Source organism: Equus asinus, chromosome 6 (assembly GCF_041296235.1).
Source record: "Equus asinus isolate D_3611 breed Donkey chromosome 6, EquAss-T2T_v2, whole genome shotgun sequence".
Classification (NCBI taxonomy): Eukaryota; Metazoa; Chordata; class Mammalia; order Perissodactyla; family Equidae; genus Equus; species Equus asinus.
Window position 1 is genome coordinate 15,982,457 of NC_091795.1, and position 23,632 is coordinate 16,006,088.

The window sequence follows — 23,632 nt, forward strand, 5'->3', positions numbered from 1 at the left end:
TTTTATGGCTATTTTTCCCCCGTAAATATGGGGAGAAAGCTCATCATCGTTTCATTTTACAAGTGGAATACCTTAGTGCAGCTCATGGGAAAGAAAAGTTTGAGAACCTCTGGTCTCTGATATCATACTTTCTAACAAAAGAATCTTATAAAATAAAATATCTACCTGGAAAATAAAAGCCATTTTCATCACATCTTGCAATAACCTTCTGGCCTTTGAGGGGATCCAATTTTTTTGATTTGATTTTCTTTGTTGGATTCTCTTGAAACTTCTCTTGCTAAAAAAGATAAAACATTAATAATTGATAGGAAAAGACAATGCAGACAGTGAAAATCACAGGTATGGGGTATCTTGGGATTCTCTACTGAGAATCAAACTATTGAAGAATTATGGAACATACATAGATTGTCTACTCACTCTGGAGTACTTTCTGTTCTATGTTGCTGGGAACAGGCTTTTAAAACTGAACTGATAGGGCTAATCACTGCCCATAGAACGTAGGACAGAATTTGCAGTCCAAATCTAATCAAGTTTTGTCAAAACAAAAAAAGGTCAACCTTTTGCAGAGAACTTAAACAGGATCCAGAGTCTTAAAACATAACGGTCAGTATATCCAATATATAATCCAAAATGCAACATACAAAAAAGCAAACAAATATGTCCAATTCTCAAGGTAAAAGACAATCAGTAGATCAAAGTACTGAGGTAATCCAGGTTTTGGACTAATCAGATAAAGACCTTAAATCAGCAATTATAACCATAATCCATGAGGCATAGGTAAATACTCTTGAAATGAAGGGTAAGGTAGTTGTTTTCAGCAGAGAAATAGAAACTGTAAAAATAATAACCAAATGAAAATTTTAGAAGTAAAACATACAATGTCTGGAGGGGCTCAATAGCAGAACTGATATGACAGAGGAAAGAGACTTGAAAACAAGTCAGCAGAAATTATGCAATCTGAAGAACACAGAGAAAAAATATTTTAAAAAATGAGCAAGATCCTTCCTGTTCTAGATAACTCCTTCAAAGCCCAGCTCAGTTATAATCTCTCTGGGAAGACTTTACCCCCAGGCAATTTCAGAAAAAACAATGCAAAGGACTGCTTTGTTATTTCCAAATGGTACCTATGAATCAAGGCTTGGAGTGAATGCAACGGCTGTGTCCACTAGATGAAGAAACTGGTAGCATAATTTTTGATTTGTAAAATCCAATTTTCTATGCTTTATGATTGATCATTAATAGAAAGACCCAATCCTTGCTCATCCTCCCCCCACAAAAAAAAAAAACAACCCAAAAGCCTCCATTCCACCCTCCAGAATAGTCATTATTTTTAATTCCCCATCAATTTGAGGACCAGTGCTCTTGTAATATATATTTTAAGTGAATTATTAAAAAATAAAATAAACATATAGTGTTTGGGTTTCTGGGTAAAATCTATTGAGGGACTCTAAAGAGCAAACAGTAGCAAATGGGTTGAGAAAGAAGACAAGAATTATTTGAAGTACCACCAAACTGGTGGGGAATTTACTATTTTTTTCCTTTCGTATTCCCAGGGCTGATCTCAAGGCAACCTAATACACAGAAGTGGGCACCTGGGTGCAGACAGAGAGAGCCTAGGAGAAGGTCTCTAGTTCTGGCTTGAGGAATGAGAAAAGAAAATCCTAACACTCAAAGGATGCAGAAATCCTCCTTCCTTTTTCCCCCATCCTCAGACCCAAGTCCCCAAACAATCGTGTGGCACTGGCAGCAGTGTTGGCAACATGAGCCTGAAGGAGCCAAAACTCTGAAGGAGGGGAACCTTCTTGTCTGATTAGTGACACTGTGGTCCCAACATGATGGGAGGAACTCACATTGTTTTCTCTTTCTCTGTGCCTGGCTTCTGTTTGTCCCCAGATGTAAGTACAACAGGTGGAAGCATGCAATTGAGTTAGGAACATAAAACCCCAGATTTCTGGCTGGAGGACTGGAAAGAGCGGCCCTAGGAAACCAGAAATTACTGGGAAGATTATTTACATTAGAAAAGAGAAGGTCAAGTAATACCCCAATAAGGAATCAGAAAGATACCACAAGAAAAAGAACACTACAGACTTATATTCCTCATGAATGTAGATGGAAAAATCCACGAGAAAATATTGGCAAATGAATCCAGCAACATATAAGAAGGATTATACACAATGACCAAGTAGGACTTATCCAAGGTATGCAAAGCTAGTTTAACATCTATAAATCAATTAATGTGATACACCAAATTAATAGAATAAAGGATAAAACCATATTATTATTTTAATGCACAGAGAAAGAGCATTTGACAAAATCCAACACTCTTTTATCATATAGACTCTGAACAAACTAGGAGCATGACGGGACTTTCTCAACTTGATGAAGGCATCTATGAAAAGCCTGTGGCAAACATGATACTTAATGGGGAAAGACAGGATGATTTCCCCTTAAGATCAGAAACAAGGTAAGGCATTCCTGCCACTTCTATTTCACATTGTACTTGAGGTTCTATCCACTGCAATCAGGCAAGAAAAAAATAGAGGCATCCGATTGGAAAGCAGCAGGAAAAATTGTGTTTATTCATAAATGATATGGGAAACCACCATAAATGATTAGGGAAACCACCCAAAAGCTACTAGAATTAACAAGTTCAGCAAGATGTCATGAGGTGAGGTAAATATACAAAAAAAATCTATTATATTTCTATGAACTAATAATGAACAATCTGAAAACAAAACTAAGAATCCCTCTTATAATAGCATCAAAAGAGTAAAGTGTGTAGGTATAAATATATCAAAATAAATGAAAGATCTATACACTGAAAACTACCAAATATTGCTGAGAGAAATTAAAGATCTCAGAAGTGGAGTGACATATCATGTTCTTGGATGAGAAGACTTGACATGGTTAAGACAGCCATTTTTCCCAAAATGATTTACAGATTCAATATAATTCATATCAAAATCCCAGTAAGGGGCTGGCCCTGTGGCCGAGTTGTTAAGTTTGGGCGCTCCACTTCAGCAGCCCAGGGTTTCACCAGTTCGGATCCTGGGCGCAGGCATGGCTCATCAGGCCATGCTGAGGCAGCATCCCATGTAACACAACCAGAGGCACCCACAACTAGAATATACAACTATGTCCTGGGGGGCTATGGGGAGAAGAAGAAGAAGAAAAAAAAAAAGAAGATTGGCAACAGAGTTAGCTCAGATGCCAATTTAAAAAAAAAAATCCCAGTAAGATTTTTTTATTTTTGTTTGTTGTGGAAATTGAGATGCTGATCCTAAAATTTACACGTAAATGTAAAGGACTCAGAAGAGCCAAAACAATGTTGAAAAAGAACAAATTTGGCAACTTACACTTCTTAATTTCAAAATTTACTCTAAAACTTCAGTAATCAAGAAAGTGTGTTGCTGACATAAGGATAGTCATATTGATGGGGGGTCAGTGAGCCGAGGAGTCGAAAGAAAGATTTCTTGGACTCTCAAGATCTGGCAGTAGTGCTCTTTTATTTAGAGAATAGTGTGGAATAGCATGGGGACAGGACCAGGGGGCAGTCAGAGCTGCTGCTGGCATGGGGAGCTGCTGCTGCTGCAAACATGGGTGGAGAGTAAGGCTAAATTTAAGCCATAGGTATGTGAGTTATCTCTTTACAAGACAAAGGAAAGAATATGTAAAAAGAGTTGTTAAAATGGTATCAGGGCAGGTGGGGTCTGGTTGTTGGGTGGTCCTATAACTTTTAGATAAGAATCAAACCGGATTAAGTAAATGGCAGAAGTCACCACTTAAATATTATCTTCAGCTAAAGACAAAGGAGGATGTTGGTGGGGGAGGGGCGGGGCAGTCAGTTACATGAGGTTGCCAGACAGTAAACAACTTAAGTTCTTGCCTTTGGCATTGATTAAGAGTTTCTAGAGATAAGTTCATCTCCCTTCTTCCTGGCACAGAGAGGGAGGCATCTTTACAGATGGAGGTTTCCCTTACAAATGTAAATGTTTCCCAATAAAGAGCAAGCAAACTCCGCTCCTCGGAGCCTGCTTCTCATCTGCAGTTTTAAAATTAACCAGCCTAAAATCCTCATCAATATGATCAAGGCAACAGTATTGAGAACCCAGAAATAAATCCTTACATTTTTGGTTAATTGATTTTTGACACTCTGGAAAAAGTTTTGGCAGTTTCTTTAAAAATTAAACATAAACTTACTGTGTGCCCTAGAAATACCATCATCGGGTATCTAGCCAAGAGAAATGAAAACTTATATCACACCAAGAATTTTATGTGAGTGTTCATATCAGCATTATTCACAATAATGAAAAAGGTGGAAATAATTCAAATGTCCATTAACTGAGGAATGAGTAAAAAGATGTGGTATATCCATACAATGGAATATTATTCAGCCATTTATATATGAAATGTACATAAAAGGCAAATTTATAGAGACAGAAATTGATTAACAGTTACCTAGGGCTTGGGGTGAGACTGGAGATTGACTGCAAATGGACATAAGGGACCTTTTCAGGGTCATGGAAGTGTTCTGCAACTGGATTGTGGTGGTGGTTGACAGCTCAGTCAGTTTTACTAAAAATCACTGGACTGAAATAGGTTAATTTTATGGTGTGAAAGTTATATTTATATGACTGCTTTTAAGGTAGAGATAGGTAGTCATTTATTTCTGGTTTGCTCTGTGTAACTGCTCGAGGTATTTTGCATATAGTGGGCTGAATGAGTGAATGAGCATAGACACTTGTGAATTTACTCTTAAATCAGAAGGGAAACCACATAGGCATTTTCTTCAAATCTCTACATTGCAGAAATTGGGGATTTTCCCTCCTATACTGTTTTCATTTTCTGTTTTCAGGACAATTCACTTGTTAATTCTTGGGTTTCCCAAGGAAATTAGTCCGCCATCCCAATCAGAGTGCCCAGCGACTTTATCTCCAGCTTCTCTTCTTCGCAGACTATCAAATGCTGCTCCTCTCCATGGTACAAAGCCAATATACAGTGTGTTCACATGCATTTGATGCCACCATTTTGCTGTGGTACAGCTGTATATCAATAAAGTATTGAATGCATATTTTATGAATTCATCTGCAGGCCTCTGCTTAAGCAAGCCTCTAATTTATGAGGCCACTGACTATAAAAATGTAAATAACTTCAGGTAGTCTGAATGCTCTTTGCTCTTGGGTCATTATTCATGTTCAATACAGCCTAGGCTCTGGAAATAAGTGGGCTCACTTCCCTGGTGCCCTGATGCAACTGGGTTCTGTTCCAGCTGTCTATCATCTGGATCTGTTTGGAGATGCTTTTCAGGTTCAGTGAAAGGAGTGGGAGCAAGGTTTACTTCCTGGAAGATGAAAACTTAAGATCCAGGTCCTCAGAAGTGAAGAAATAATGAACTAAGGGGTTAAGCGCTCTTGAAGGAATTGTGGGATCTTATCACATCTTCAGACTTGTGTTGCTTGTAGCCTACGCAGCCACAGACAAAAATGTAAAATGAACATTATCCTTTTGTTCATGATGTTCCCATTCAGCTGGATTTTGCTTGGGTTTCTCCATTCTCAAGGAATTTCTATTTTTACTAATGGACTAATGCATGTCAAAGAGGATGGCCCAACATCATTGGTGGATGGTGAATTTTATCTGCTTGTTCCCGGGCTTTCACCCAGAGGAGAAACCTAAGCACTCCTTCCCATGGGAGATTCACAGTGACCTGCAGCAGTCTGAAATGGCCTCAAAGGGAGGAGACTGGGTGAGGAGACAGGAGAAACAGGACCGAGTGCTGTCTAGCCGGCTGTGTGACCTTGGGCAATCTTTTAGCCTTCCTGGGCTTCAGCTTATGCATATGCAGAATGAGGGGACAAAGTAAATGGTCTCTAACATCCTCTAATTCCATATTTCTGTCCAGGAGAGCCTACGTCTTACTACGCCCTTCTGCAGTACTAGAGAAACTGTCAGGCCATGTGTATACAAGGACAGGGACACGACCTTTGTTTGCAGTTTTTACAATATGAGGGAAATGTAACGGCCAGGACTGTGAACAGGAGTAGCACATTTTCTGTCATCTACTCCAAAGAGATGCCCACACCACGGCTCCCTACAGTCAGTTCTTCAGTGGAAGACTCCAGGTAAAGTATTCCCGTTTTTGGTAGAATTTAGAATCTTAAGAATCTGGAACATCTCAAGTTAAATCAGCTGTTACTTAAAAACCTCACCTTTACATAAGGTTAACTTCCAAGGCCACCTTGCTTCATGCCACCAGTGTTCACATCAAAACCCAGTCGGCCAGGGAGGGGCTATTGGTCACTGAGGCACCAGACAGCCTCACCTCCAGACCAATAACATCCTGTTATTCCAAAAAGAGTCCACTTCACTTCCAGAAAGGCATTTTTCCCCTTTAGATTTCATCAATGTAACAGTCAAGCCATTTATTAGAACCTATGCCTAGAGAGATTTAAAGTTCCTTTTCAAAATTCTAAATGAGTATAACCGCATATTTATTTAACAAGCCCCCTTACATCTCTAGATTCTAAACACTGATCCTCTCAATACCTGAGCCAGAAGCTAACCAATGAGATTACCTTCTACGTTTCCACAGGTACAAATTTGTGAAGCCAGTTGCCCCAAATCCTCAAAGAACTCTTTTTTTTTTTATAGTTGTCACTCGCTTCCCAGTTCCTCTGATATAGAGCAACCGCTTACTCTGGGACGACCTTCTCTGCACGAGCAACAACCAATGGTACCAAGGCAGAGTTCTACAGTGTTCATTTTTAACACACTGAAAATGCCACCTAAAAAAATACTTTTCTAAATGGCTGAAAAGTATCACTTCTCCTTCAAGTCATTCACACAGCTGTGAGTTCACCTGTAAGGACCATTACAGACACTAAGGGGCTTTGTACATGTAACGCACATTTACTTTACTTTTGTTTCCAACTGTTACTACTATTGGCAATAATTTATTTCTGCTTGTTTCCACAGCACATAGCTTTATGGAAGGAACCATTCACCATACACTCAGTGATTCCTCCATACCAATGCACAATCAATTCAGCTACACCACGGGTAAATGAGAGCAGCCACGGCAAAACAAACTTACGGGGCCAGCTTTCATTCCATAAAACAGACCTTTGGTTTCCCAAATAGAAGGACATCCACCAGGGCAGCTAGACACGCCATCCCTTCAGTCACAGTGTTGGGAGCACCTTTCCAGAAAGATAATATCCTGTCATTTTTGAATTTTGCCAAAGACTTTAGAGACACCGTGCAGTCCATTGCAAAGAACATTCCTAGCCCTGTTCTTTTCCTGCCACACCTCACCTATGCACGTGCACAGTAGAATCACGCCGCTGGGTTTGAAAAAGACATCCCTGGAGGATGAGAGTCAGAGGGGATGGGGGTGAGAAGAAGAAATGCCAGCACGAAATAAATAAGCCGACACACCTCTGGGCTCAGGTGCATGGGAGTAGCTGCATGCCAGTTTCAGTGAGGAAGTCAGAAGGGCAATGATGCTAGCAGCAGGGACGCTGTCCGCTGGGTAATTTGATTTTGCCTTGTCTCCAAAATCCAGAGAATCCCATTCATTTCTCTGCCAGATTCAATTATTAGGTGATATAGAGCAGGACCCCAAATGGTGCCACCCTCCTTTCATGTCATTATTCAATTTCAAGGTCATGCTCTCAGGTTTGCATTGGTGGGGACGGCGAGGTTACTACATGTTTGATGCTTTAAAATTTTCCATTTACCAAACAACGTGTTTCCACATCAGGTACAGAACGCATTTGTATGATTTAACTAGCACTAGTCTTTGGCTTAAAATTTTGCTATAAAACCACTACTAGGATATTTTTTCCCGTCCCAAATCATTGCACTCTGCCACACACTATCCCCAAACTGTACCGGCAGCAGTTCCCATGCGCCTCTCTGTCCATGTTTTGTCCTTAAAGGCTCTGACTGCTCTAGTCAAGGTAACCCATGTAGTGTGGGGCGGGTTTTGACTTTTCCTCGCTCCAGGATTCCTAATTATAGGAATATTTGCAAACTGTCTCTGTGAGCAATTCACCTCCCTTCAAATCCTTGGTGAGGAGGACAGGGCCAGCCTGGAGCCTTCTCTGATCTTCTCAGTCTCTCCCCTCATTTAAATGTAGAGGGGTTTCCTCCACTCTGAGAGCATCTAAGGTCTGCATCCCTTTGAAAAATGGGTTCTGGAGAGAGAATGAGAAAACGACGTTACAGGAAAATGTAACGCAGGAGTGCCGCACTCCTGTGCAGCCCCTCTAGGCCTTGGAGGAACCACCCAGGGTACATGAGAGGGAAGGCTTCAGTGTGCTGTCCTCCTGCGGCATTTGCATTTTAACAGGAGGCAGACCATTATGCTAAAGGAGTGAAGCTGTAAGTGGAACTTCCTGCCTCAGCTCTGCCCTTCTGAAGAAGTCTCCTTGCAAGACCTCTCATGGGTACAGCAGGTTGGTGCTGGGGCTCACGGGGACACCGAGGACACTGCACGTGAGTCCGGGGCTTAAGGGGGAAACTGAGGCCAGGAGGACGTACAGAGAGCATTGATATCCCTCTTAAGAAGTCTCGAGCACTCAGCCTTGCTCCAAAATCCCAAGGGGTGTGGGAGGTGCTTCTGTGGAGTTGTTTTCCCCTCCTCCTCAGGGAATAGTGTAACTGCAGCAAACCCAGCGTGAGAAACACACGTCCCCAAAACTTGTGCGCAGTTTCCACTTCCCTCGCTGGGGGCTGCTTCCTAAGCAGACGATGTGGGGAGCTGCGGCCTGACTCGCGTCCCAGCTTATGGTTCCTGTGCTGGGTGAGTGGTTCCTTAGGAAGCAGAGGAGACACCTGCAGGGTGAAGCCTGGACTACAACACAGTGCTCCCCTCCCAGCACCAGCAGCAGCCCCGGGCTATGGAGAAGAGTTAGCCACTCTGAGAGGGAGGTCTCCAACCAAACGATAGTCACTCGCAACCCAAAGGGCTCTTGTGAAAGGATGAAGTTTTTGAGTGCGTTTTCTTTTTTCTGGTAGCTGCAAAGGAACCTAATAAATATGCATTAGTTGCCCTAGACCAGGCTTTAAAGAAGGTTAGTTAGAATTCAGACGCCCTGTGGTGATTGATTTCCACCATACTGCAGCTCTGAGGGCTCAGATTGGCCAATGAGCATGAAATCTGCACCTATGGCCTCAGAGGGGTGCTAGTGAAGAGAGTATTCAAGGGGAATTTAAAATTTCAGACTTAAGACCTCTCCTTTCTTTATACAGTCAGTGAGCCAAGGACTTGTCTCCAGGGAGGCCACAGAACTAGTAGATTTTGGAAACAGGGTGAAACAATTAGATAGTTAAGCAAGGAATGTGCCCAGAGCAGGGCGCTGGGCAGATCAGGTGGGATAATGGTTCTCACCTTAGGTCTGATCCAGGGGCCAGAAAAGGACTGCCAAGGAAAGCCGGAGTGGAAAAGTGGGGCGCAGTCTAGCTGGACACTGGCATGTGCAGCCACTTCTCCCCACCTCTGATCCTCACCACAGGAAAAACACAAAGCTGTCCCAAACTCAGGCACCAATGGGATGGCTACGTTGGGTGTCAATGTACTGCAGAGGAGAGTATGAGAGCGCCACAGACTTCCAGACTCCATCACGTACCCTGGAGGGGGTCAAATAGAGTGACCACTTCTTTCTGAACATGCATGGGCATTCGGATTGGACTCCATTCAAATAAACTTTGATCACCCTCTGCTACACATTATCAATAAACCCTGGGGGGAGCGGAGGTTGGTCTTAATGAATAACAGGTTTCTTCCTCTCCAGTTTACAATCATTGATCAAAATCTTTGGCCTTCGCTGAAAGAATTTAAAATGAGACTGTACTTCTATATGAATCAATAAAGATGATTTGCATCTGTGATGAATTTTTACCCTGGGATCTCAAAAGGCCTGGCCATCTTGAGCTTTGGTTCCAACCAATGGTTTTCACACTGGAGGTCAAGACCTCTTAGTGGGTCATGAAATCAGATCAGTGGGGTGTGGTAAAAATGGAACAAAAATATCACAGAATACATCACACATGGTAAGGAGAAATATTGTTTTAAGAAAATAATATACAGAATCTTCCATTGCAGAGGGTCACGCTATGAGTGGAAAGACCTCTGTAGATAAGCTGCCAATTATAAACCCCCTCAGTCATTAACTATGGACAATTGTCCTGGGCACGTGGGCTCTCCCCTGAACAGACAGTGGGGGCTTTGGACACCTGGTGTGGGGACAGGGCAGTGAAGGGAGAGCCTTAGCCCCTGACCTAGAAAGGGGGCAGCAGTGGACCCGTCAATACCACTAACAAACTTAACGTCTTCTCTCCCTCTGGCTCACACCTCAAGTTCCCACCATCCCTTTCTCCTTTCCTTCCCTATGAAGATCTTGAAATAAAAATCTTCACTTCCTGTATTTACTTTTTTAGCTTCTACCCGCTCCTCTAACTTTCTGGCTTGGTCCCTTCCACTGCCTCTTCTTCCTCTTGCAGAACGTCAAATGACCTCCTAATCTATCTACTTAACTCAGATTTCTGTCTTAAGCTCCAAGGATGCAGCTGTCTATTGGCCTTTCTGACCTGGGTGCCCTGTGGACATCGAAGAATGAAGAGGACCTAAAGTGAATTACCTTTCCCTGAAAACATGCTCTTCTTCTTAACCTCTTCCTCCTGCTTATTCATTCAAATACTTATAAGTTCTTACAAGGAACCCAGCACTATTCTAGTGACTGGGAATGCCCAGAACACAGGGGACCAAGTCCCACCCCATTCTTGTGGAGGAGGAGACAGATCATGAACAAATATGTACATAATGTCAGGTGGCGAGATGCTTGTGAAGAAAGCAAACATGTGGTGAGGGATTAGAGGATGACAGGGGGTTTAGATGGGCTGGCCAGGGAACACCTGTCTCCCTGAGGAGCAGAGATGATGCAGATATGGTGGTTAACAGTGCCTCTGTCTCCCAGTTGTCCAAGACAGAAAGTTTGTGGGCATCCTCAACCTTGCCCTTTGGCTTACCTCACACATTCACTTTCTACCAGCTCATGTGTCTTTGGCTTATTCCCTCCCCACTGTTCCAGCTTGGCTCAAGGACTCACACCTCTCAGTGGAGTGTTGTATCTGGTTTTAGTCTTTCCCCTCAACAGTGGGCTTCATCACACTGGTAAAATAATTTTTCCAAGACTCACACCTGTTCACGTCTTCCACCTGCTGAAAATCCTTCCCTGGGAATCCATTTCTTACAGGCATGAGTCCTTGATTCTAGGAGAGAATTCCAAGTCCCTTGGATTCTGGTGCCATCTTCCCTTTCCTGTTTTGTCTCTTGCCATTGCTCTGGTGAACATGCCATGTTCTTCCCACCTCCTGCCTTTGCACAGGCTGATTCTTTAACTCAAAACATTTCTCACACTCCAACCCTCAAATTCCTACACATCCTTCCAGACAAAACTTAATTGTCCCCTCCCTGAAGCCTGCCCCAACTCCCTAGCCAGAATCATTTACTTTTTCCCATCTTCTAATTGTTCTATGAGTGCCTCTGTTGTCATATTTATAACACTCTGCTATGAGGATCTGGGTTCCATTCATTCTATAAATATTTATTGAGTGCCCCCTATGTCCTATGGACGCAGACAAATAAGGCCAGACAAGGTCTCTGCTCTCACGGAGGTTACGTCCTGTTCTAACATGGCTCCTCCACTAGGCTGGGCCCATGTCTTCAACGCACTTACACTCCCAATTTGTGTCCAATGTACAGTATCACCTTGGGAGGCCCCGAGGAGAGAGAGAAGAATGAGGCATGCTATTCACTGCCTGAGATCGCCCGTGCCAAACATAGAATCTGATCCACTCTAGGGAATGAATAAATATTTTTTGATGAAGAAATTATGGGAATTATTTTTATTCCCACTTTGTGGACAGGGAATAAAGTAGAACATTTAATTCACATCCCATGAACGATGAGCTTTGATTCCCAGAACTCCAGACAAATTCAATAGTACTCACCATCTTTGGTCTGAATCACAAGAGGCTTCTTTTCACTCCATTAGCAACACTTCCAATTTTTAAATTTAATATAAAGTATAAATAAAAGAATCGTGTTAGAAAATTCTGCCGTTAGGCAGTGGTCTTTCCACAGTTCAACTTGGGAAAGTCCACCATTTGGGACCTGTAATGGTCTGTCTGCACCACTAGAGTAAGGGTGAGACACGGCTGTCCGTTTACATCCTCCCAGTGCCTAGAATAGTGCTTGGCACCTTGTAGGAACTCGTAAATATTTCAACGAATAAATGAAAGAACAAGCAGAGAGGAAGAGGCGTGATGAAAGGAAGAGCAGATTTTCAGGGAGAGAGAGAATTCACTTTCAGTCTTCTTGATTCTTGGGTGCCCACGGGACATCCAAGTGAAGAAGGTCAGTGGGCAGCCTTGTGTTTGGAGGCATCAGATGGTGCTTCCTAAGGAAACACTAAACAGCTCTTTGAGGAAGTCACTTTGTTTGAATAACAGTAATAGGCATAAGATGTTTTGTTAAAAAATTTTTGCATTCTGTGCAAAAGACATAGCTTTCTACACTGAAGGAAAAAAAGCGATTTATAGAAGAAAATTAAAATTGAACAAAAACAAACAAAACAGAATACAAGAATCTAGAGCCTCAAATAAAGAATTTAAAACCAGGCAAAGCAAGTATCACTTAGCAAAGACTGAAACCAAAAAGATGAATCTCAAAGGTCAGTTCTTTGGGCATATTTTTTTAGACTATCATATAGTGAAAATATGAAAATTACATAGAATTCAGTATGATTTCAGATGATCTACCCCAGGTCTACACACACCCAGGCACAATCAGAAAGGGAGTTTATACAGGCAACACATATTTAGAGCTCCCAAATGTTCACGACCTTTGATCCAGGGATCCCACTCCCAAGAGTTTATCCGAACAAAATAGTTAAACTATTTGCACCACGGAAGTCATTAAAACATCACATGAAAGAGAAGAAAACTAGAAAATATCCCAAGTGTCCAATATTCAGTGAAGAGTTAAATAAATCAGGGTATATATACATCATGGAATATTATGCAACCACAAAAAAAGGTCAATCTGAAGATTCAGAAAAAACACAGCAAAAGCATGTGGGATAAGGCTAAAATTAGAAACAGAATATGAAATGATTATGGACACTCTGACTGCTTGTATGTAAAAAATTTATTCAAGGAGGAAAAAAACTAAAAGTAAATGATCAAAAATGGTAATAATAAGGCAGTGAAATAATAAATTACTTTTTCTTTTTAGAAGGTTTGTTTTACTACTACTAAAAATAATTGCTAACACTTATGGGAAACTTTCAATACCAAGCATTTTAAAACTCACTTTACTCTCATAACAACTCTACAAGGCAGATACTATTAATAGTCCTAATTTACAGATAAAAAACCAAAGGTTTAGAGAGCCAAGATCACACAGGGATTAGATGCACATCTGAGGCTAGACTCTGGATCAAAGTCACTGCATTATACTTCTGTTTGGTTTTATTTTTCAATTAAAAGAAGTATTGTTTAAAAAATAAGGTCATAGTAAAATCAAATGGTATTTCCCTTCTGTTGAAAAAAAGTCCTCCGATCTTAACTGGGTTGGCTCTCACTCTTTTAGAAATTGGCATGGTGGAGTAGGGGAGAGAGAAGGAAGGCCAACGTAGGATGGCAGTGATTTGGGACAGGAAGGAGGGAGGAATACAGACACCTCCACGGCACCCACCTCTCCCAGTGCCTTGCTCACGTAATTCTTCTTGGCAGACTCCTGGAGTTCCATGGCCTGCTGGACGTAGATTTTCCCAGCTAGGATTTCATTTTCCAGCATTGACAACTCCTTCAATGAAATGGGCCAATTCAACCGTTCTAATGCCTCGTTTAAAGCTGCCTTGTTTTCCAAGTACTGGATTGGTTTGTTTGCATCTAACCTAAAACAAAAAAGGGAAGAAACAAAAAACAAAGAATGTGACCATAACAGAAAAAATATGGAAAGACGGTTTTTCAGTAAACCCTCCCCCTGAGGAACATCTGTCAAAGCAGATGTCAGGTGTCAGTTGGCAGAATCACAGCCACACCCTCTGGTCCATCAGGACTCTGGTAGCTTGTAGAAGTTAAAAATAACCATCTCTCATGGGGCAGCCCTGGTGGCTTAGTGGTTAAATTTGGCACGCTCTGCTTTGGCAGCCTGGGTTCGGTTCCCTGGCGTGGACCTACACCACTTATCAGTGGCCAGGTGGTGGCTCACATACAAAAAGAGGAAGATTGGCAATACATGTTAGTTCAGGGTGAATCTTTCTCAGAAAAAATATCTCTGTGAATTCAGATAGGTCTTTTCCCCCATTACTTAATGTGATTATCTGATTTTAAAGAAGTTTGACACACATGACATTTTCTCAACATTTTTTTTATGGCGTATTTGGAACTAATTTCTTCTTCCCTAGGCCTTAAATCTGGCAGAACCAAAAATGAGCTTCAAAGAGATGTCACACACCATGCCTAGCAGTGACTCTAGAAAACAATGCAAAGTAAAGCAAAACCAAACAAGACCAAAATATGTGCCTCCGTGCAGTTATTCTTCAACCAGCTCATTTTAGTTATTTTGATCTTCTCTCCTCCTTGTAAGTCTAAATAGGCCTAAACTTTCTGGCTTCACTGTTTTGGCAGACGAAGAACAGAAGCCAAACTTTCTGTGAGCTGATCAACAGGCTGAGGCTCCAGGGAAAGCCAGTGAGGTGTGATGGCCCAGGCCCTGGATTCTTTTTCCAGTCCCAGGTACCACTGAGTCAGACACTCTTGGAAGGAGAGAGAGAGAGAGAGAGAGAGAGAGATTGAGAGAGAGCGAGAAAGGCATGCCATAATTATCATTCTCTAATTGCTGAAAGTGTCAATTCCTTTGCATGTCAGGTGTTAGAAGAGTACAATGTAAGCCCAGCACAACCACAGGACTCAATCCACAAACAAATTTGTCTCTAGACAATGGCAAAAATTCTTATTAAAAATCTAAATTGGAGTTGCCTGCCCCGTGGGACTAGGGATTGCCGGAGATCTTGGAGAGGACTGGGGCTGGGGGAAGCTCCAGAGGCCGGCTCTGCGCCCCGGAGAGGAAGCTCCAGAGTTCTGCCCGGGCAGCAGACAGAACTCTCTGTCTGCCTTTAGCGGAGGGGCAACGCCCAGCATTCAACTCCGGGAAAGTCCCGGAGAGAATCCCAGAGGGAGGGGCGACCTCCAGCTGCCATTGCCCACCCCGTGGGGCTAGGGATTGCCAGAGATCTCGGAGAGGACTGGGGCTGGGGGTAGCTCCAGAGTTCTGCCCAGGCAGCAGACAAAACTCTCTGTCTGCCATTAGTGGAGGGGCCACACCCAGCATTCAACTCCAGGAAAGTCCCGGAGAGAATCCCAGAGGGTGGGGCGACCTCCAGCTGCCATTGCCCACCCCGTGGGGCTAGGGATTGCCAGAGATCTCGGAGAGGACTGGGGCTGGGGGTAGCTCCAGAGTTCTGCCCAGGCAGCAGACAAAACTCTCTGTCTGCCATTAGCGGAGGGGCCACACCCAGCATTCAACTCCAGGAAAGTCCCGGAGAGAATCCCAGAGGGTGGGGCGACCTCCAGCTGCCGTTGCCCACCCAGTGGGGCTAGGGATTGCCGGAGATCTTGGAGAGGACTGGGGCTGGGGGAAGCTCCAGAGGCCGGCTCTGCGCCCCGGAGGGGAAGCTCCAGAGTTCTGACCGGGTAGCAGATAAAACTCTCTGTCTGCCATTAGCGGAGGGGCCACTCCCAGCATTCAACTCTGGGAAAGTCCCAGAGAGAATCCCAGAGGGCGAAGTGACCTCCAGCTGCCGTTGCCCGCCCCGTGGGGCTAGGGATTGCCGGAGATCTTGGAGAGGACTGGGGCTGGGTGAAGCTCCAGAGGCCCTCTCCGCGCCCCAGAGGGGAAGATCCAGAGTTCTGCCCGGGCAGCAGACAAAACTCTCTGTCAGTTATTAGTGGAGGGGCTACGCCCAGCATCCACAATACCGGGAGGGTCCCGGAGAGGAGAATATTAGGCAGGGTAGCAGCTGACCAGCTACCACTGAAATCAGGATCTCCGGCTATCCCCCCAAGACAGGGCAAAGGGCTCCCCAAGTTCCTGGGGAACAGGACTGGGGCTGGGGGGAGTTCCAGTGACCCAGCTCCGTAGCCTAGGGGGAAACCCTACAGGCTCACAGCAGCCTCAGGGAAAGCCTCTGCACAGCACCAGTAGAAAGCACCCAGCCGGCAGCCACAAGGCTGGAAGACCCCGGGACAAAAGCAGCATAGCTAGGTGAACTAACCACAGACTGTAGAAGATGCTAATAGCTCTCCTGCGACCCATAGTGGACAAGTGAGATTTTGTGGGTGACGACAGTGACGGAGCGACAAATATAAGTGATCCCACCCCTGGCCGCTGGAAAAGCCCATAACACCGTTGCAGACCCCAAGGAGGGAGCACGTCTAGGTGGGTTGCAACAGTAGGCACCAGCAGCCTGAAGTCCCCCTGTGACGGCCCCCACGGCAGAGGAGGGAATCCAAAGGACCACTGTGACTACGAGGAGGGGCCCAGGCCCAGTTAGCAACTGTGGACAGGGTTCCTGGTTGGTGCAGTATAAACAGCTGCTCCCCCACTGCAGCAGCTGAAACAAGTGAAAGGAGCAACTAAACTCTATCTCCATGTGGAGGCACAAATCAACAACATCAAGCAATATGAAAAAATACATTAAATCTCCAGAACAGAAAGAAAATAACAAATACACAGAAAACAATCCCAAAGAAAATGAGATATATAACCTAAATGATGATGACTTCAAAACAGCCATCATTAAAATACTCAATGAGTTAAGAGAGAATTCTGACCGACAACTCAACGAGTTCAGGAGCTATGTCACAAAAGAGTTTGATACGATAAAGAAGAACCAAACAGAAATATTGGAAATGAAGAACACAATAGAGGAGATTAAGAAAAATCTAGATGCTCTGAACAGTAGGGCCGATAATATGGAGGAAAGAATTAGCAATTTGGAAGATGTCAATATAGAATTGCTGCAGGCAGAGGAGGAGAGAGAAGCAAGACTAAAAAGAAATGAAGAAACTCTCCGAGAATTATCAGACACAATTAGGAGATGCAACGTAAGGATTATAGGTATACCAGAGGGAGAAGAGAAGGAGAAAGGGGCAGAAAGCCTATTCAAAGAAATAATGGCTGAGAACTTCCCAAATCTGGTGAGAGAGATGGATCTTCAGGTGACAGAAGCCAATAGATCTCCAAACTTTATCAATGCAAGAAGACCAACTCCATGGCATATAGTAGTGAAGCTAGCAAAAGTCAATGACAAGGAGAAAATACTAAGGACAGCCAGGCAAAAGAAACTAACCTACAAAGGAACCCCCATCAGGCTATCAGCAGATTTCTCACCAGAAACTTTACAGGCTAGAAGAGAGTAGAATGATATATTCAAAAATCTGAAGGACAAAAATCTACAGCCGAGAATTCTCTACCCAGAGAAAATATCCTTCAAATACGATGGAGAAATAAAAACTTTCCCACATAAACAAAAATTAAGGGAGTTCATTGCCACAAAACCTCCTCTTCAGGAAATCCTCAGGAAAACCCTCATTCCTGAAAAATCAAAAAAAGGAAAGGGGCTACAAAACCAAGAGCAGAGGAGATAAGTAGAAGGACAACAACAGAGAGTAGCAGCTCTTCATCAGAACAGATTAAGCCATGGGACGAGAAACAAAGGAAATTGAAGAAAACCAGAAAACAAGACAGAAAATGGTAGTGGTAGGCCCCCACATCTCAATAATCACTCTAAATGTAAATGGATTGAACTCCCCAATCAAAAGACACAGAGTGGCAGGATGGATCAAAGAACAAGATCCAACAATATGCTGCCTCCAGGAAACACACCTCAGCCCCAAAGACAAACACAGACTCAGAGTGAAGGGATGGAGAACAATACTCCAAGCTAATAATGAACAAAAGAAAGCAGGTGTCGCTATACTAATATCAGACAAGGTAGATTTCAAAGCAAAACAGATAAAGAAAGACAAAGAGGGACAGTATATAATGATAAAAGGGACTCTCCACCAAGAAGACATAACACTTATAAATATATACGCACCCAACACAGGAGCACCAAAATTTGTAAAGCAACTCTTAATAGAACTAAAAGAAGACATCAACAACAATACAATAATAGTAGCGGACCTCAACACACCATTAACACCAATGGACAGAACATCCAGACAGAAAATCAACAAGGAAATAATAGAATTAAATGAAAAATTAGACCAGATGGACTTAATAGATATATATAGAACACTTCATCCAAAAATAGCAGGTTACACATTCTTCTCAAGTGCACATGGAACATTCTCAAGGATTGACCATATTTTGGGAAACAAAGCAAACATCAATAAATACAAGAGAGTTGAAATAATATCAAGCATCTTTTCTGATCATAATGCTATGAAACTAGAAATCAACTACAAGAAAAAAGCAGAGAAAGGTGCAAAAATGTGGAGACTAAACAACACGCTTCTGAACAAACAATGGATCATTGAAGAAATTAAAGAAGAAATCAAATTTTATCTGGAGACAAATGAAAATGAGAACACGACATACCAAATCATTTGGGATGCAGCAAAAGCAGTCCTAAGAGGGAAATTCATCGCAATACAGGCTCACCTCACTAAACAAGAAAAAGCTCACATAAGCAACCTCAAACGACACCTAACAGAACTCGAAAAAGAAGAACAAACAAAGCCCAGAGTCAGTAGAAGGAGGGAAATAATAAAAATAAGAGCAGAAATAAACGATATTGAAACAAAAAAGACAACAGAAAGGATCAATGAAACAAAGAGTTGGTTCTTCGAAAGAATTAACAAAATTGACAAACCCCTAGCCAGACTCACCAAGAAAAGAAGAGAGAAATCGCAAATTAATAAAATTAGGAATGAGAGAGGAGAAATCACAACAGATACCAATGAAATACAAGAGATCATAAGAGAATACGATGAAAAACTATATGCCAACAAATTGAACAACCTGGAAGAAATGGACAAATTCCTAGACTCCTACAATCTCCCCAAACTGAATCAGGAAGAAATGGAGAATCTGAATAGGCCAATCACAAGTAAGGAAATAGAAACGGTAATCAAAAACCTCCCCAAAAATAAGAGTCCAGGACCAGACGGCTTCTCTGGAGAATTCTACCAAACATTCAAAGAAGACTTAATACCTATTCTCCTCAAACTGTTCCAGAAAATTGAGAAAGATGGAGTACTCCCTAACACATTCTATGAAGCCAACATCACTCTGATCCCCAAAACTGACAAGGACAACACAAAGAAGAACTACAGGCCGATATCACTGATGAACATAGATGCAAAAATCCTCAACAAAATTTTGGCAAACCGAATACAGCAATACATCAAAAAGATTATACACCATGATCAAGTGGGATTTATACCAGGGACACAGGGATGGTTCAACATCCGCAAGTCAATCAACGTGATACACTACATCAACAAAATGAAAAACAAAAACCACATGATCATCTCAATAGATGCAGAGAAAGCATTCGACAAGATCCAACACCCATTTATGATAAAAACCCTCAATAAAATGGGTATAGAAGGAAAGTACCTCAACATAATAAAGGCCATATATCATAGACCCACAGCCAACATCATACTCAATGGACAAAAACTGAAAGCCATCCCTCTGAGGACAGGAACAAGACAAGGGTGCCCACTTTCACCACTCCTATTCAACATAGTACTGGAGGTTTTGGCCAGAGCAATTCGGCAGGAAAAAGAAATAAAAGGAATCCAAATAGGTAACGAAGAAGTAAAACTCTCACTGTTTGCAGACGACATGATCTTATATATAGAAAACCCCAAAGAATCCATAGAAAAACTATTAGAAATAATCAACAACTACAGCAAAGTAGCAGGGTATAAAATTTAACGTGCATAAATCAGTAGCATTTCTATACACTAACAATGAACTAACAGAAAAAGAACTCAAGAAATCAATCCCATTCACAATCGCAACGAAAAGAATAAAATACCTTGGGATAAACTTAACCAAGGAAGTGAAGGATCTATACAATGAAAACTACAAGACTTTCTTGAAAGAAATTGACGATGACATAAAGAGATGGAAAGACATTCCATGCACATGGATTGGAAGAATAAACATAGTTAAAATGTCCATACTACCTAAAGCAATATACAGATTCAATGCTATGCCAATCAGAATCTCAAGAACATTCTTCACAGAAATTGAACAAAGAATCCTAAAATTCATATGGGGCAACAAAAGACCGCGAATTGCTAAAGCAATCCTGAGCAAGAAAAACAAAGCCGGCGGAATCACAATCCCCGATTTCAAAACATACTACAAAGCTACAGTGATCAAAACAGCATGGTACTGGTACAAAAACAGCTTCACAGATCAATGGAACAGAATTGAAAGCCCAGAGATAAAACCACACATCTATGGACAGCTAATCTTCGACAAAGGAGCAGAGGGCCTACAATGGAGAAAAGAAAGTCTCTTCAACAAATGGTGCTGGGAAAACTGGACAGCCACATGCAAAAGATTGAAAATTGACCACTCTTTTTCACCACACACCAAAATAAACTCAAAATGGATCAGAGACCTAAAGATTAGGCCTGAGACAATAAGTCTTTTGGAAGAGAATATAGGCAGTACACTCTTTGACATCAGTTTCAAAAGAATCTTTTCAGACACTATAACTCCTCAGTTGAGGGAAACAATAGAAAGAATAAACAAATGGGACTTCCTCAGACTAAAGAGCTTCTTCAAGGCAAGGGAAAACAGGATTGAAACAAAAAAACAGCTCACTAATTGGGAAAAAATATTTACAAGCCACTTATCCGACAAAGGGTTAATCTCCATAATATACAAAGAACTCACACTGCTTAACAACAAAAAAACAAACAACCCGATCAAAAAATGGGCAGAGGACATGAACAGACATTTCTCAAAAGAAGATATGAATATGGTCAATAGACACATGAAAAGATGTTCATCATCGCTAATCATCAGGGAAATGCAAATCAAAACTACACTAAGATATCACCTTACACCCGTTAGATTGGCAAAAACATCCAAAACCAAGAGCGACAAATGTTGGAGAGGTTGTGGAGAAAAAGGAACCCTCATACACTGTTGGTGGGAATGCAAACTGGTACAGCCACTATGGAAAACAGCATGGAGATTTCTCAAAAAGTTAAAAATAGAAATACCCTATGACCCAGCCATCCCATTACTGGGTATCTATCCTAAGAACCTGAAATCAGAAATCCCAAGAGTCCCTTGCACCCCTATGTTCATCGCAGCATTATTTACAATAGCCAAGACGTGGAACCAGCCTACATGCCCAGAAACTGATGATTGGATAAAGAAGATGTGGTATATATACACAATGGAATACTACTCAGCCATAAAAAAAGACAAAATTGGCCCATTCACAACAACGTGGATGGACCTCGAGGGTATTATGTTAAGCGAAATAAGCCAGTCAGAGAAAGACGAACTCTATATGACTCCACTCATAGGTGGAAGTTAGTATATTGATAAGGAGATCAGATCGGTGGTTACCAGGGAAAAGGGGGGGTGGGGGGAGGGCACAAAGGGGGAAGTGGTGTACCCACAACATGACTAACAAAAATGTACAACTGAAATCTCACAAGGTTGTAATCTATCATAACATTAATAAAAAAAAAATCTAAATTGGAGTGACGCCAGCAAGATGGTGGAATAAGGAAACTCAGGCCCTCATTCCCCCACAGAGACACCAACTTAACAACAATATATGGACCAAATTGCATTTGTGAGAATTCCAGAAACCAGTTAAGAGGTTGCAGCACTCTAGATGAGCACAAAGCCAAGAAGAATAGGCATTGAAGTGGGTATGGATGTTTGCTGCATTTTGCCTGGCGTACCCCCTCCCCTTCCCTGGCACAGTGCAGTGCAATTGGTAGAAAACTCCTAAATCCTGGCTTCTCCTTTGGAAGAGAAAGAGAAGAGTGGAACATGCATCCAAGATTCTGTTTTTTGGGGGGTGCTGCCCAAGAGACTGGTTTCTGTCTTGCCTGAATCAGTGTGCTGACTGGAATGTCAGTACACTTCGGGTGCCAGGTTAGGAGTGGCTGAGAACAAAGCCAAGTTCCCCCGCATGTTACCAGAGATACTGCAGTACCAAAAGCAAACACCAGGGAGAGCAACAGATTATGGGCTCCTGAGAAGAAGCAGGAGCAAACCTCTTTAACTGGGAAATTACGCACACAAGCCTAGAGAAGACACAGCCCCAGAAAAGATTTGAGAGGTCCCCAGAATCTCTAGACCTTGCTGAAAGCCCTCCCCTGTCAGAAGCCAGTCTGCAAAGACTGGGAGAGGTGTCTGTTTTTTCAAATGCTCAAATCTCAACTAAAGATCCTAAGGCATACAAAGAAACAGGGAAGGATGGCCCAATCAAAGAAACAAAAAAAATCCTCCAGAAATCTTCCCTAAAGAAAGGAGATCAATAAATTACCTGACAAATAATTCAAAATAACTGCCTTAAAGATCCTTAATAAGCTCAGAGAGAACATAAATAGACAACAAAATGAAATTAGGAAAACAATGCATGAACAAAATGAAAATATCAACAAAGATATAGAAACTATAAAAAAGAACCAAACAGGAATTCTGGATCTGAAGAATAACTGAATTGAAAAATTCACTAGAGAGGTTCAAAATCAGACTCGTTCAAGCATAAGAAAAAATCAGCAAATTATGACTATTTTAAATCATAAATTGTTGCAAGAGACAAAGAAGGACATCATATAATGGTGAAAGGGTCAATCCAGTAGGAAGATATGACAGTTATAAATACATATGCCCCTAATGTCAGAGCTCCCAAATATATGAAGCAAATATTGACAGAATTGAAGGGAGAAATAGACAGCAACACAATAAAAGTAGGAGATTTCAAACCCCCTCTTCAATAATGGATAGAACAACCAGAAAGAAGATCAATAGGAAACAGAGGGTTTGAACAACACTATAGACCAATTGGACCTAACAGACATATACAAAACACACCACTAGCTGATAGCAGAATACACTTTCTTGTTAAGTGCACACGGAACATTCTCCAGGATAGACCACATGTTAGGCCACAAAACGATCTTAAAAGCTTTTGAGATCAAAATCATACAAAATATCTCCTCCAATAACAATGGAACAAAACTAGAAATCAATAGCAGAAGGAAAACTGGAAAATCCACAAATATGAGGAAATTAAATAACACATTCTTAAACAACCAATGGGTGAAATAAGAAATCACAAGGGGGAGTAGAAAATATTTTGAGATAAATGAAAATGAAAGCACAAAATATCAAAATGTATGAGATGTAGTAAAAGCAGTAGTAAGCGGGAAATTTATAGCGCTGTGTCCACATTAAAAAAGAAGAAAGATCGCAAATCAACAACCTAACTTTACACCTCAAGGTACTGGAAAAAGACCACAAACTAAACCCAAAGTTAGCAGAAGGAAGGAATAA

General features: G+C 42.0%; 1 protein-coding gene across 1 annotated transcript in view; it reads right to left on the reverse strand.

The window, feature by feature from the left end:
• Nucleotides 1-23,632, reverse strand: part of VWA3B (von Willebrand factor A domain containing 3B) — a 190,129-nt gene that overhangs the window by 19,477 nt on the left and 147,020 nt on the right. The window contains exons 22-23 of the mRNA XM_070512783.1: nt 13,763-13,964; nt 166-277 (exon numbers count right to left, since the gene is read on the reverse strand). Coding sequence (XP_070368884.1) covers nt 166-277; nt 13,763-13,964 — 314 coding nt within the window. The remainder of the gene's footprint in view (nt 1-165; nt 278-13,762; nt 13,965-23,632) is intronic.